This window comes from Hylobates moloch, unplaced genomic scaffold (assembly GCF_009828535.3).
Source record: "Hylobates moloch isolate HMO894 unplaced genomic scaffold, HMol_V3 SCAFFOLD_8, whole genome shotgun sequence".
In the NCBI taxonomy this organism is placed as follows: Eukaryota; Metazoa; Chordata; class Mammalia; order Primates; family Hylobatidae; genus Hylobates; species Hylobates moloch.
The window spans coordinates 80,236,535-80,250,395 of NW_026652283.1; the positions used below are offsets into that span (position 1 = coordinate 80,236,535).

Here is a 13,861-nt window from a genome sequence, read left to right on the forward strand (position 1 = left end):
TCTTGGACCGTCACCCAGGCTGGAGTGCAGTGGTGCTATCTCAGCTCACTGCAAGCTCTGCCTCCCAGGCTCATGCCATTCTCCTGCCTCAGCCTTCTGAGTAGCTGGAACTACAGGCGCCCACCACCACGCCTGGCTAATTTTTTGTATTTTTAGTAGAGATGGGGTTTCACCATGTCAGCCAGTATGGTCTTGGTCTCCTGACCTCATGATCCACCCACCTCAGCCTCCCAAAGTGCTGGGATTACAGTCATGAGCCACCATGCCTGGCCGGGTCTGCACCACCTTTAAGAGCTGTGACACTCGCCACAAAGATCCATGGCTTCACTCCTGAAGTCAGCAAGACCACTAATCCACTAGAAGGAAGAAACTCCAGACACCTCTGAATATCTAAAGGAACAAACTCCGGACACACCATCTTTAAGAGCTGTAACACTCACCACTAAGGTGTGCAGCTTCATTCCTGAAGTCAGTGAGACCAAGAACCCACCAGAAGGAATAAATTCTGGACACAAATCTACTGCGGCACTACCAGCTGTGGTGGGGGACAGGCATTGTATACGGATGAGGGAATTGCCTGAGCCGGAAATGCCCCAGTTTGGAAAGGGGCCCAGGACGGGACCCTCATGGTGTTTCCTGGATTTAAAAGGAAAAGGCTCAAATGTAGCTATAATATTTCCCTGTTGATCTGGAGGGTGTATCCTAACAGGGAACTGCCAAGCCTCTATATCACCCTCTTGTCTAGCTTGCTGTATTCCTGCCTGAATAGAACTGAGAGTGGTTGCTCAAGGCGCTGCTCAAACAGTCACTGGGGCAACCACTTTTCGCCCAGTGTCCTCCGGAAAAGAAAGATCTGGAGGGTCAGGCCACTATTCTTCTTCAAAATAAGGAGCGGGTGCAGAAGGGTAGGGATGAAACTCTTCCTCCTTTGCCACTTTAGCTTTAACTGGCAAGCAAACCTGCTCTGTTTCCTCTTCTGTTACTTTGTTATACTTTCATTCCTCCTCATCATTAGTGTGAAAAGGTTCCAAGGTGGAATGAACCAGAGCCCACACTTGTCCCATTGTTACCCTGATGCTTCCGAGGTCCCATTCTTACTCACCACAGGGATTGCTTAAGAGTACTCAGGTGTCCTCCAGCTTAGTTCCACGTTCTCCAACCATTGCTCTGGTGACCCTTCGGCCAGGGTTCAAGCCCCACGTATGGGCACCACTTGCTGAGACCAGCTCGGTCGTGGAGAACCTAACCCAGCGGCATTAGAAGAATTAAAGACACACACACAGAAATATAGTGTGGAATGGGAAATCAGGGGACTCAGCCTTAAGAGCTGACAGCCCCGAACAGAGTTTGACCCACATATTTATTGACAGCAAGCCAGTGATAAGCATTATTTCTATAGATTATATATTAACTAAAAGCATTCCTTACAGGAAACAAAGGGATGGGCCCAAACAAAGGGATGGGCTCTGGCTAGTTATCTGCAGCAGGAATATGTCCTCAAGGCACAGATCACTCATGCTATTGCTTGTGGTTTAAGATTGCCTTTAAGCGGTTTTCTGCCCTGGGTGGGTGAGGTGTTCCTTGCCCTCATTCCGGTAAACCCACAAGCTTCAGTGTGGGCATCATGGCCATCACGAACATGCCACAGTGCTGCAGAGATTTTGTTTTTGGCCAGTTTTGAGGCCCATTTATGGCCAGACTTGGGGGCCTGTTCCCAACAATGGGGTTTCACCATGTTGGCCAGGCTGGTCTCAAACTCCTGACCTCAAGTGATCCACCCGCCTCAGCCTCCCAAAGTGCTGGGATTACAAGCATGAGCCTCTTTTTTTTTATGTATTCATTTTTTGAGACAGGATCTTGCTCTGTCACTCAGGCTGGAATGCAGTGGCATGATCCCATCTCACTGCAACCTCTGCTCAGGTGATCCTCCCAACTCAGCCTCCCTAGTAGGCATGCACCACCACACCCGGCTAATTTTTTTTTTATATAGAGACAGGGTTTTGTCATTGTAAGGTACATGGATGTGCTTTAGTCAAGGAATAGGCCAAGGCAGATATCCAGGCCTGCATGACTCAGCAAGTTTGGCGTGCAAGCGCATTACTCCACCTGTTATATAACCTGTTTGTGTAAGTTCATACTTGGCTCTATGCCACTATTGTCTGAAAAAGGTATAACTGCAGCCAGGAGCGGTGGCTCACTCCTATAAGCCCAGCACTTCGAGAGGCCAAGGTGGGCGGATCATAAGGTCAGGAGTTCTAGATCAGCCTGGCCAACATGGTGAAATCCCCTCTCTACTAAAAATACAAAAATTAGCCAGGTGTGGTGGCACATGCTTGTAATCCCTGCTACTTGGGAGTCTGAGGCAAGAGAATCACTAGAACCCAGGAGGCAGAGGCTGCAGTGAGTCAAGATTGCACCACTGCACTCCAGCCTGGGCGACAGAGCAAGACTCTGTCTCAAAAAAAAAAAAAGGTATAACTGTCCTGCTGACACTGTACAGGGGTCTCTTGGGGGCTTGGCTTGGCTCAGCTCAACGTGGCTTGACATGGTGGGCATGCTGGTGCCCAGAGAAAGAGAGAGAGAGAGCCGGAGCTGTCCTTCTTTGCAGACGGACAGGCAGGAACCAGGATACACCTCAGCTTGCTTGTGCCCAGAGAAAGAGTTAAGTTGCTGACCCGGAAGGGAAGGGAGAGCCAGCTGCGCAGCTGCGCGTGGGGGCAGCCAGCTCAAGCATCCAAGACAGGGTGGACAATGTGAGAGTAAGCTGCTAATAAGAAAGCCAGTGTGAGAGTAAGCTGCTAATGAGAAAGCTGCAGAATAAAACCATATTCATCTGCCTACAGACCCCCAAATGTTCTTTCTATTTATCCACACACTCCCCTTGGACTTCAGCATGGGCTGGACCCAGACCCGGGAACTGACAGTCATGTTGCCCATGCTGGTCTCTATTACCATCTGAGCTCTGCCTTCTGTCAGATCAGTGCCAGTATTAGATCCTCACAGGAGCACAAACCCTATTGTGAACTGCACATGCAAGGGATCTAGGTTGTGCGCTCCTTATGAGAATCTGATGCCTGATGATCTGTCACTGTCTCCCATCATCCCCAAATGGGACCGTCTAGTTGCAAGAAAGCAAGCTCAGGGCTCCCACTAATTCTACATCACAGTGAGATGTATATATATATATATATATATATATATATATATTTTTTTTTTTAATTATACTTTAAGTTCTAGGGTACATGTGCACAACGTGCAGGTTTATTACTTAGGTATACATGTGCCATGTTGCTTTGCTGCACCCATCAACTTGTCATTTACATTAGGTATTTCTCCTAATGCTATCCCTCCCCCAGCCCCCCACCCCCCAACCAGCCCCGGGGTGGGATGTTCCCCGCCCTGTGTCCATGTTTTCTCATTGTTCAACTCCCACCTGAGTGAGAACATGTGGTGTTTGGTTTTCTGTCCTTGTGATAGTTTGCTTAGAATGATGGCTTCCAGCTTTATCCATGTCCCTGAAAAGGACATGAACTCATCCTTTTTTATGGCTGCATAGTATTCCATGGTGTATATGTGCCACATTTTCTTAATCCAGTCTCTCATCAATAGACATTTGGGTTAGTTCCAAGTCTTTGCTATTGTTAATAGTGCCACAATAAATATACACATGCATGTGTCTTTATTGTATAATGATTTATAATCCTTTAGATATATGCCCAGTAATGGGATTGCTGAGTCAAATGGTATTTCTATTCTAGATCCTTGAGGAATTGCCACACTGTCTTCCACAATGGTTGAACTAATTTACACTCCCACCAACAGCGTCAAAGTGTTCCTATTTCTCCACATCCTCTCCAGCATCTGTTGTTTCCTGGCTTTTTAATGATCGTCATTCTAACTGGAGTGAGATAGTATCTCATTGTGGTTTTTGACTTGCATTTCTCTGATGACAAGTAATGATGAGTATTTCTGCATATGTCTGTTGGCTGCATAAATGTCTTCTTTTGAGAAGTGTCTGTTCATATCCTTTGCCCACTTTTTGATGGGGTTGTTGTTTTCTTGTGAATTTGCTTAATTTCTTTGTAGATTCTGGATATTAGCTCTTTATCAGATGTGTAGATTGCAAAAATTTTCTCCCATTCCGTAGGTTGCCTGTTCACTCTGATGATAATTTCTTTTGCTGTGCATAGCTCTTTAATTTAGTGAGATCCCATTTGTCTATTTTGGCTTTTGTTGCCATTGCTTTTGGTGTTTTAGTCATGAAGTTTTTGCCCATGCCTATGTCCTGAATGGTATTGCCTAGGTTTCCTTCTAGGGTTTTTATGGTGTTAGGCCTTACATTTAAGCAATTCTCATGCCTCAGCCTCCCGGGTAGCTGGGCTTACAGGAGCCCACCACCACACCCGGCTAATTTTTGTATTTTTTGGTAAAGACAAGGTTTCGCCATGTTGGCCAGGCTGGTCTCAAACTCCTGACCTCAATCAATATGCCTGCCTCGGCCTCCCAAAGTGCTGGGATTACAGGTGTGAGCCACTGTGCCTGACCATAATTATTCCATTATATATTACAATGTAATAATAGGAACAAAGTGCATGATAAATCTAATGCACTTGAATCATTCCGAAACCATTTCTCCATATCCTGGTCTGTGGAAAAATTGTCTTCCACAAACTAGTCCCTGTTACCAAAAAGGTTAGGGACTGCTGCATTAAAACACACACACAAATCATTCCTTTATCAAATGTTAAATTCAAAGCAATTAGATAACATATAAGTACATATTGTGAGCCAAAGAAACCTTTATAATATTAATACAAACTACTTGTTTCTATTTTGGTATAAACATTATTATTAAAACAAAAAGAAACTCTAATAGTTCAGGATAGAGAAGGGTGATTATTTTTACTCAGAAATGAAACCAGCCCTAGTCCCATAGACAGTTGTTTTTGGATAAACGTAGAAATTGACCCTCCTCCTGTTAAAGCTTGAAACTTGCATTTGTTTATCTGAGTTCCTTCCTCAGGAAAGGACCTTCAGGCCTCTCAAAAAAGTATCAAATAACTGAAACTCACCAGATCGCTGCACCAGATGCCTCCTTGCCCCTCCCTAGTTCTTGTTTTCTTACAAATTGTTACATTTCCTCCCTGCTAAATAAACCCTTAATTTTAGTCAGGGAGATGGATTTGAGGCTAAGCTCCCATCTCCTTGGCTGTAGCACCCAATTAAAGCCTTCTTCCTTAGTAATATTCCTCATCTCAGTGATTGGCTTTCTGCGTGGTGAGCAGCAGGACCTAAACTGAACCCCTGGTGTTTTGGTAACAGAAACATTTCCTGAGATAAACTAAGTAATGGGTTACAAACATATAATATGGGTAACATAATCATTGCTCAAAATAGTTGTCTATGATTTTCCTCTTGGGCCAAAGAAAAAAATTAACTAGGCTTGGTAGGCTGGGAACAGTTTTGTGAGCCTACTGAAATTATGTAGGATTTATATCTTAAAACTATGAAGGCCGGGCACGGTGGCTCACGCCTGTAATCCCAGCATTTTGGGAGGCTGAGGCGGTTGGATCACCTGAGGTCAGGAGTCCCAAGACCAGCCTGGCCAACATAGCAAAACCCCGTCTCTATAAAAAAACAAAAATTAGCTGGGCATGGTGGCGCATGCCTGTAATCCCAGCTGCTGGGGGGCGCTAAGGCAGGAGGATTGCTTGAACCTGGGAGACAGAGGTTGCAGTGAGCCGAGATAATGCCACTAAACTCCAGCCTGGGCAACAGAGCGAGACTCCATCTCAAAAAAAAAAAAAAAAAAAAACAGAAGGCAAAAGCTTCATGACATTGGATTTGGCAATCTTGGATATGATACCGAAGGAAGAAGCAGCAACAAAAACAAAAAAGTTCAACAGACAAATTGGACTTAATGAAGATTTGCTGGGTGCGGTGGCTCATGCCTGTAATCCCAGCACTTTGGGAGGCTGAGGTGGGCGGATCACCTGAGGTCAGTTGTTTGAGATCAGACTTTCCAACATGGTGAAACCCCGTGTCTACTAAAAATACAAATATTAGCTGGGTGTGGTGGCGGGAACCTGTAATCCCAGATACTTGGGAGCCTGAGGTGAGATAATTGCTTGAATCCAGGAGGTGAAGGTTGCAGTGAGCTGAGACCACACCATTGCACTCCAGCCTGGGCAACAAGAGTGAAACTCCGTCTCAAAAAATATACATATATATATAATCTAGAAATAAAGATATTTTTCACTACTCTCTATCAACTGTAAGCATTTTCTTTTTGGGAAATTAAAAAAACAGTGCTCTAGGTTTCTGATCAATTGATAACTTCAGGAAGGTGTTAACGAGGAAAGAAACTATCCGGTGATAAGAGCATATCATAAGCAATTACAAATCCCTTAAATATACACTACTTCTCAGGCATACTCACTAAGTTAGCAGTGGCAGGCTTATTGCAGGATGGTAGACACCAATGTAAGTACCTTAGTGGAGTAGTTGAGAGGACAATACCTCAATGAGCCTTGTCAATACCTAGAGTGGCTCTTAATCTCCACAGTGCCTAGAAATTGCACTGCACAACTGAACATATATCTGAACATTGTCTCGATTTTGTTCCTTGCTATTTCAGTAGCAGTTGCCTCAACTGGACTGAGTGTCCAGATGTTGGACCTTCTCTGATACTAACAGGCCCAATGCTAGATACAAAGTCATTACTCAGTTGACACACAGAGCTGGATTCGTACCACTTTTGTAATGGACAGAATAAAAAAAGCAGAAGAAGATGTAGCAGAGACAGAAGAAGAGAAGAAGAGTCTGTACGGGGTACCTCTGAGAGGTGACAGTGTGCTGGCAGCCCTCGCTTTCTCTCGGCGCTTCCTTGGCCTTGGCGTTCACTCTGGCTGTGCTTGAGGAGCCCTTCAGCCTGCTGCTGCACTATGGGAGCCCCTCTCTGGGCTGGGCGAGGTCAGAGCCGGCTCCCTCTGCTAGCAGGGAAGTGTGAGGGAGAGGCACGGGCAGGAACTGGGGCTGCGCGCGCACTTGCAGGCCAGCTCAAGTTCCAGGTGGGCATGAGCTCGGCAGGCCCCGCACTCGGAGTGGCCAGCCTGCGCTGCCGGCCCCAGGCAGTGAGGGGCTTAGCACCTGGGCCAGCAGCTGTGGCGGGTGCACCGGGTCTCCCAGCAGTGCTGGCCCGCCATGGGCTCCTATGTGTCCCGAGCCTCCCCGACGAACACCACCCCCTGCTCCATGGTGCCTGGTCCCGTCGACCGCCCAAGGGCTAAGGAGTGTGGGCACATGGTGTGGGACTGGCAGGTAGCTCCGCCTGCGGCCCCAGTGCAGGATCCACTAGGTGAAGCCAGCTGGGCTCCTGAGTCTAGTGGGGACTTGCAGAACCTTTATATCTAGCTAAAGGATTGTAGATACACCAATCAGCACTCTGTGTCTAGCTCAAGGTTTGTAAATGCACCAATCAGCACTCTGTATCTAGCTAATCTGGTGGGGACTTGGAAAATCTTTATGTCTAGCTAAGGGATTGTAAATACACCAATCAGCACTCTGTGTCTAGCTCAAGGTTTGTAAACACACCAAGCAGCACCCTGTGTCTAGTTCAAGGTTTGTAAAGGCACCAATCAGTGCTCTGTGGGGACTTGGAGAACTTTTGTGTCTAGCTCAGGGATTGTGAACACACCAATCAGCCCCCTGTCAAAACGGACCAATCAGCTCTTTGTAAAACAGACCAATCAGCTTTCTGTAAAATTGACCAATCAGCAGGATGTGGGTGGGGCCAGATAAGGGAATAAAAGCAGGCTGCCTGAGCCCGCAGTGGCAACCCGCTCTGGTCCCCTTCCACACTGTGGAAGCTTTGTTCTTTCACTCTTTGCAATAAATCTTGCTCCTGCTCAATCTTTGGGTCCGCACTGCTTTTATGAGCTGTAACACTCACCAGGAAGGTCTGCAGCTTCACTCCTGAGCCAGCAAGACCACAAACCCACCAGAAAGAAGAAACTCCGAACACATCTGAACATCAGAAGGAACAAACTCTGGACATGCCGCTTTTAAGAACTGTAACACTCACCGCAAGGGTCTGAGGCTTCATTCTTGAAGTCAGTGAAACCAAGAACCCACCAATTCTGGACACACCTGCATTATTATAACCTAATGGGAAGGGAACCCTCTTTTTTTTTTTTTTTTTTTTGTTTTATAGTTCTTTTTCTCTGCCGACCGGCCTGGAGTGCAGTGGTGCAATCTCGGCCCACCACAAACTCCACCTCCCAGGTTCAAGCAGTTCTCCTGCCTCAGCCTCCCCAGTAGCTGAGATTACAGGTGTGCACCACCTTGCCTGGCTAATTTTTGTATTTTTTTTAGTGGAGACGGGGTTTTGCCACGTTGGCCAAGCTAGTCATGAACTCCTGACCTCAGATGATCCACCCACCTGGGCCTCCCAAAGTGCTGGGATTATAGGTGTGAGCCACCATGGCTGGCCAGAAACCCTTTTTATATGAAATCAATGAAACTAGAAAATCCTTTTTTCTTTTTTTTTTTTTTTTTTTGAGATGGAGTCTCGCTCTGTTGCCCAGGCTGGAGTGCAGTGGTGCAATCTCTGCTCACTGCAAGCTCCACCTCCCAGGTTCACGCCATTCTCCTGCCTCAGCCTCCTGAGTAGCTGGGACTATAGGCACCCCCCAACATGCCTGGCTAAATTTTTTTGTATTTTTAGTACAGACGGGGTTTCACCGTGTTAGCCAGGATGGTCTCAATCTCCTGACCTTGTGATCTGCCCGCCTTGGTCTCCCAAAGTGCTGGGATTACAGGTGTGAGCCACCATGCCCGGCCAGAAAATCCTAAGGACTAGACAATATAACCAGAAAACTTACCCAGAGCCTGAAGGAATACTGAGCATCTCTTTGATATTCCAGACATTAAAATTCATTTCTTATAGTTATACCTATTAGAAATAACAGATGAATATTAAGAAAGTTAACAGTATAATTTTTTCCAAAGATTACTAGTGACTATTATATGTACATGAAGACATTCCAGCAGCTATATTCCCATCCAATTAGTGAAAATTTCCTTTTTTTTTTTTTTTGAGACGGAGTTTTGCTGTTGTCACCCAGTCTGGAGTGCAGTGGCTCGATCTTGGCTTACTGCAACCTTTGCCTCCTAGGTTCAAGCAATTTTCCTGAGTAGCTGGGATTACAGGCACCCGCCACCACGCCCGGCTAATTTTTGTACCATGCCATTGTCTCAAAAAAATAAGTAAATAAATAGAAACACAAAACCATTTATATTTGCACCCCCAAAAAAGAAATACTTAGGTATAACTGTGACAAAATATATACAATATCTATATGAGGAAAACTACAAAACTCTGATGACAGAAATCAAATTAGAACTAAATGGAAGCTGGGCACAGTGGCTCACGCCTGTAATTCCAGCACTTTGGGAGGCCGAGGAGGGCAGATCACTAGGTCAGGAGATCAAGACCATTGTGGAGGCCGGGCGCGGTGGCTCACACTTGTAATCCCAGCACTTTGGGAGGCCGAGGCGGGTGGATCACGAGGTCAGGAGATCGAGACCACGGTGAAACCCCGTCTCTACTAAAAATACAAAAAATTAGCCGGGCGTGGTGGCGGACGCCTGTAGTCCCAGCTACTCGGAGAGGCTGAGGCAGGAGAATGGCGTGGACCCGGGAGGCGGAGCTTGCAGTGAGCCGAGATAGCGCCACTGCACTCCAGCCTGGGCGACAGAGCGAGACTCCGTCTCAAAAAAAAAAAAAAAAAGACCGTTGTGGCTAACATGGTGAAACCCCGTCTCTACTAAAAAATACAAAAAATTAACCAGGCGTGGTGGCAGGTGCCTGTAGTCCCAGCTACTCAGGAGGCTGGGGCGGGAGAACGGCATGAGCCTAGGAGATGGAGCTTGCAGTGAGCCGAGATCCCGCCACTGCACTCCAGCCTGGGCGACAGAGCGAGACTCCAGCTCAAAAAAAAAAAAAAAAAAAGAACTAAATGGAGAGGCCAGGCGTAGTGGCTCACGTCTGTAATCCCAGCACCTTGGGAGACCGAGGCGGGTGGATCACTAGGTCAGGAGATCAAGACCATCTTGGCTAACATGGTGAAACCCTGTCTCTACTAAAAATACAAAAATTACCTGGGCGTGGTGGGATGTGCCTGTAGTCCCAGCTACTTGGGAGGCTGAGGCAGGAGAATTGCTTGAACCTGGGAGGCATAGGTTGCAGTGAGACAAGGTCACACCACTGCACTCCAGCCTGGGGCGACAGAGTGAGACTCCATCAAAAAAAAAAAGCCGGGCGCAGTGGCTCACACCTGTAATCCCTGCACTTTGGGAGGCAGAGGCAGGTGGATCATTTGAGGTCAGGAGTTTGAGACCAGCCTGGACAACATGAAGAAACCCTGTCTCTACTAAAAATACAAAAAATTAGCTGGGTATGATGGCGGGTGCCTGTAATCCCAGCTACTCAGGAGGCTGAGGCAGGAGAATCTCTGGAACCAGGGAGGCAGAGGTTGCAGTGAGCCGAGATGGTGCCACTTCACTCCAGCCTGGGTGATCGAGTGAGACTCCACCTCAAAAAAAAAAAAAAATTAGCAGGGTGTGGTGGCACAAGCCTATACTCCTACCTACTTGGGAGGCTGAGATGGGAGGATCACTTGAGCCCAGGAGGTCAAGGCTGGAGTGAGCTAAGATTGTGCCACTGTACTCCAGCTTGGGCGATGGAGAAAAAAAAATCGCAAAAAATTACCTCTCAAACTATGTCAAAAAATTAAAAATAAAAAATTTAAATAAATAAACAAGCTAGGCATGGTGACATACACCTGTAGTCTCAGCTACTTGGGAGGCTGAGGCGGCAGGATCACTTCAGCCCAGGAATTCAAGGCTTCAGTAAACTGTGATCCCACCACTGCACTCCAGCCCAGGAAACAAAGCAAGACCCTGTCTCTTAAAAAAAAAGAAAGAAAGAAGCCGGGTGCGGTGGCTCACGCCTGTAATCCCAGCACTTTGGGAGGCCGAGGCAGGTGGATTACGAGGTCGGGAGATTGAGACCATCCTGGTTAACATGGTGAAACCCTGTCTCTACTAAAACAATACAAAAAATTAGCCGGGCATGGTGGTGGGCACCTGTAGTCCCAGCTACTCGGGAGGCTGAGGCAGGAGAATGGTGTGAACCCGGGAGGCAGAGTTTGCAGTGAGCTGAGATCGCACCACTGCACTCCAGCCTGGGCGACAGCGCGAGACTCTTTCTCAAAAAAAAAAAAAGACATGTCATTTGCTTTTTGCAAATACATATAAAGCTCAAAATACCTTACACTCATGGAATTAGAAATACAAGCCTTTTTTTTTTTAGATGAAGTCCCACTCTGTCACGTAGGCTGGAATGCAGTGGCGTTATCTTAGCTCACTGCAACCTCTGCCTCCCGGGCTCAAGCTATTCTCCTGCCTCAGCCTCCTGAGTAGCCGAGATTACAGGCATGGGCTGTCACTCCTGGCTAATTTTTTTTTTTTTTTTTTTTTAGTAGAGACAGGGTCTCACCATGTTGGCCAGGCTGGGCTCGAACTCCTGACCTCAAGTGATCCACCTGCCTTGGCCTCCCAAAGTGCTGAGATTACAGGCGTAAGCCACTGTGCCCAGCTAGAAATGCAAGCATTTAAAATGCCCTTATAGTTCCAGGTATGTGACAGTGTGCCAGCATCAAAGGGGTGAGTCTAAGGAGGTCCTGTATGACTAGAAGGTAAAAAAGGTAGTCTCTCTCAGACTACATGACCAAACTCCCCCCTTACTGTTGAAAATGAAACCAGCAACTCCAGTTAACTGGATTAAGCAGGAGAGATTCAATATATGTGTGGTAGAAGATGAAGTAACTTTTCTTCCTTTTGATTAGTTATCCTGCCTTTACTTGTGCAGCATGTCTGTGTTTACCACATGGTTTACCCAAGCCTGAGATGTCCATCCTCCCAGAATTCAACCAGAAGAAAGACGTCCTACAAAGGTCAGGAAGCTGTCAGTTATATTCAGTCATGACTGGTCAACCCCTACCACACAAGAGGTCTTTAGATCATCCAATTTTATACTTTCTATGAAGTATGGAGTTTTCTAATGGTTTACAGAAAAAGTACACTGTTCCTTGATCCTGAGTGGATCAAGCCCCACGTACCCTCTCTGTTGGTGGTGGATTTTGAGATGTTGATGTTTAGATTTACAAAGGCTGCAACTCTGGACAGCATGAGTGGGGAAAACAGAATAGGAGCAAAGTAAGCAAGTTCTTTGTTAGCTGAATAAAGATCAAAAAACACATAGAGGTGATTATGGGTCAAATTAGCAAAATATGGCTAAGGGTGATTTCTCAGGATGGAAAGCAAACTCTCTTCCCTCAGGCATTAGGTCTCTGACCTTGACTCCTAGCGCGGCAGTTCCCAACCTTTTTGGCACCAGGGACAAGTTTTGTGGAAGACAATTTTTCCATGGACATTGATTGCGGGTGGGGGTGGGGATGGTTTCAAGATGAAATTGTTCCACCTCAGATCATCAGGCATTAGTCTCATAAGGAGTGCACAACCTAGATACCTTGCATGTGTAGTTCACAATAGGGTTCATGCACACTCCTATGAGAATCTAATGCTGCCACTGACCTGACAGGAGATAAGAGCTCAGGCTGGCCCACTGCTCACCTCCTGCTGTGTGGCCTGGTTCCTAATAAGCCATGGACTGACTGGTACTGGTCCAGGGCCTGGGTGTTGGAGACCCCTGTTCTAGGGAACTCGATTGCATTGTCATGGAGGTCTGCTTATTCCATAGAGGCAGAAAGAAATAATTGTGTGCAGAGCAAGAACACACAGAAAAGCATGTTTCCCTTAAGAGATACAAGTTATTGCTGAACCCAAACTGATTTAGAAATATTATATGTAGAAATCTGGCCGGGTGCAGTGGCTCACGCCTGTAATCTCAGCACTTTGGGAGGCCAAGGTGGGCGAATCACGAGGTCAGGAGATCGAGACCATCCTGGCTAACACGGTGAAACCCCGTCTCTACTAAAAATACGAAACACACACACACATACACACACACACACACACACACACACAAAATTAGCTGGGCATGGTGTCAGGCGCCTGTGGTCCCAGCTATTCAGGAGGCTGAGGTAGGAGAATGGCACGAACCCAGGAGGCGGAGCTTGCAGTGAGCAGAGATCACGCCACTGCACTCCAGCCTGGACGACGGAGCAAGACTCCTCTCAAAAAAAAAAAAAAAAAAAATTAAAAAGAAGTAACCTCTTGACAATCACTATGGCTCTCTCGTTTTTTTCTCTGCAACACAACATCATTCTAATACACTATATATCCTATTAACTTGTCTTTTCTGTCTCTACAGATATCCATGTTTACTAGAATGTAATATTAAGCTCTTTTGAGGACAATAATTTTTGCTTTATTTACTACTACAGCCCTAGAACCTAAAAATCATTTCTGGAACATAATAGGAGCTCAGGAAACATTTATTGTTTAATGAGTTAAAAACTTGGGAACTAAATTACAACTAGATTTTGTGGAGCAAAACATGCTAAATAGTCACAAATTTAAAATATATGGTTTTCTTTTCTTTTGAGATGGGGCTTCATTCTGTTAACCAGGTTGGAGTGCAATGTTGCAATCTTGGCTCACTACAACCTCCACCTACCAGGCTCAAGCAATCTTCCCAATTTAGACTCCTGAGTAGCTTGGACCACAGGTGCATGCCATCATACCTGGCTAATTTTTTGTATTTTTGGTAGAGACAGGGGTTTACTGTGTTGCTCAGGCCACGCTCCTGAGCTCAAGTGATTCACCTGCCTCGGCC

General features: G+C 46.3%; 1 protein-coding gene across 2 annotated transcripts in view; it reads right to left on the reverse strand.

Annotated features, from left to right (window-relative positions):
• IHO1 (interactor of HORMAD1 1) overlaps nt 1-13,861 on the reverse strand; it is a 43,715-nt gene that overhangs the window by 28,286 nt on the left and 1,568 nt on the right. For both annotated transcript variants that reach the window (XR_009214441.1, XM_058442268.1), the window contains exon 2: nt 8,883-8,953. Coding sequence is in view for 1 of the 2 variants with exons in the window: in XM_058442268.1 (XP_058298251.1) it covers nt 8,883-8,938 (56 nt within the window). In the remaining variant the exon portion in view is untranslated. The remainder of the gene's footprint in view (nt 1-8,882; nt 8,954-13,861) is intronic.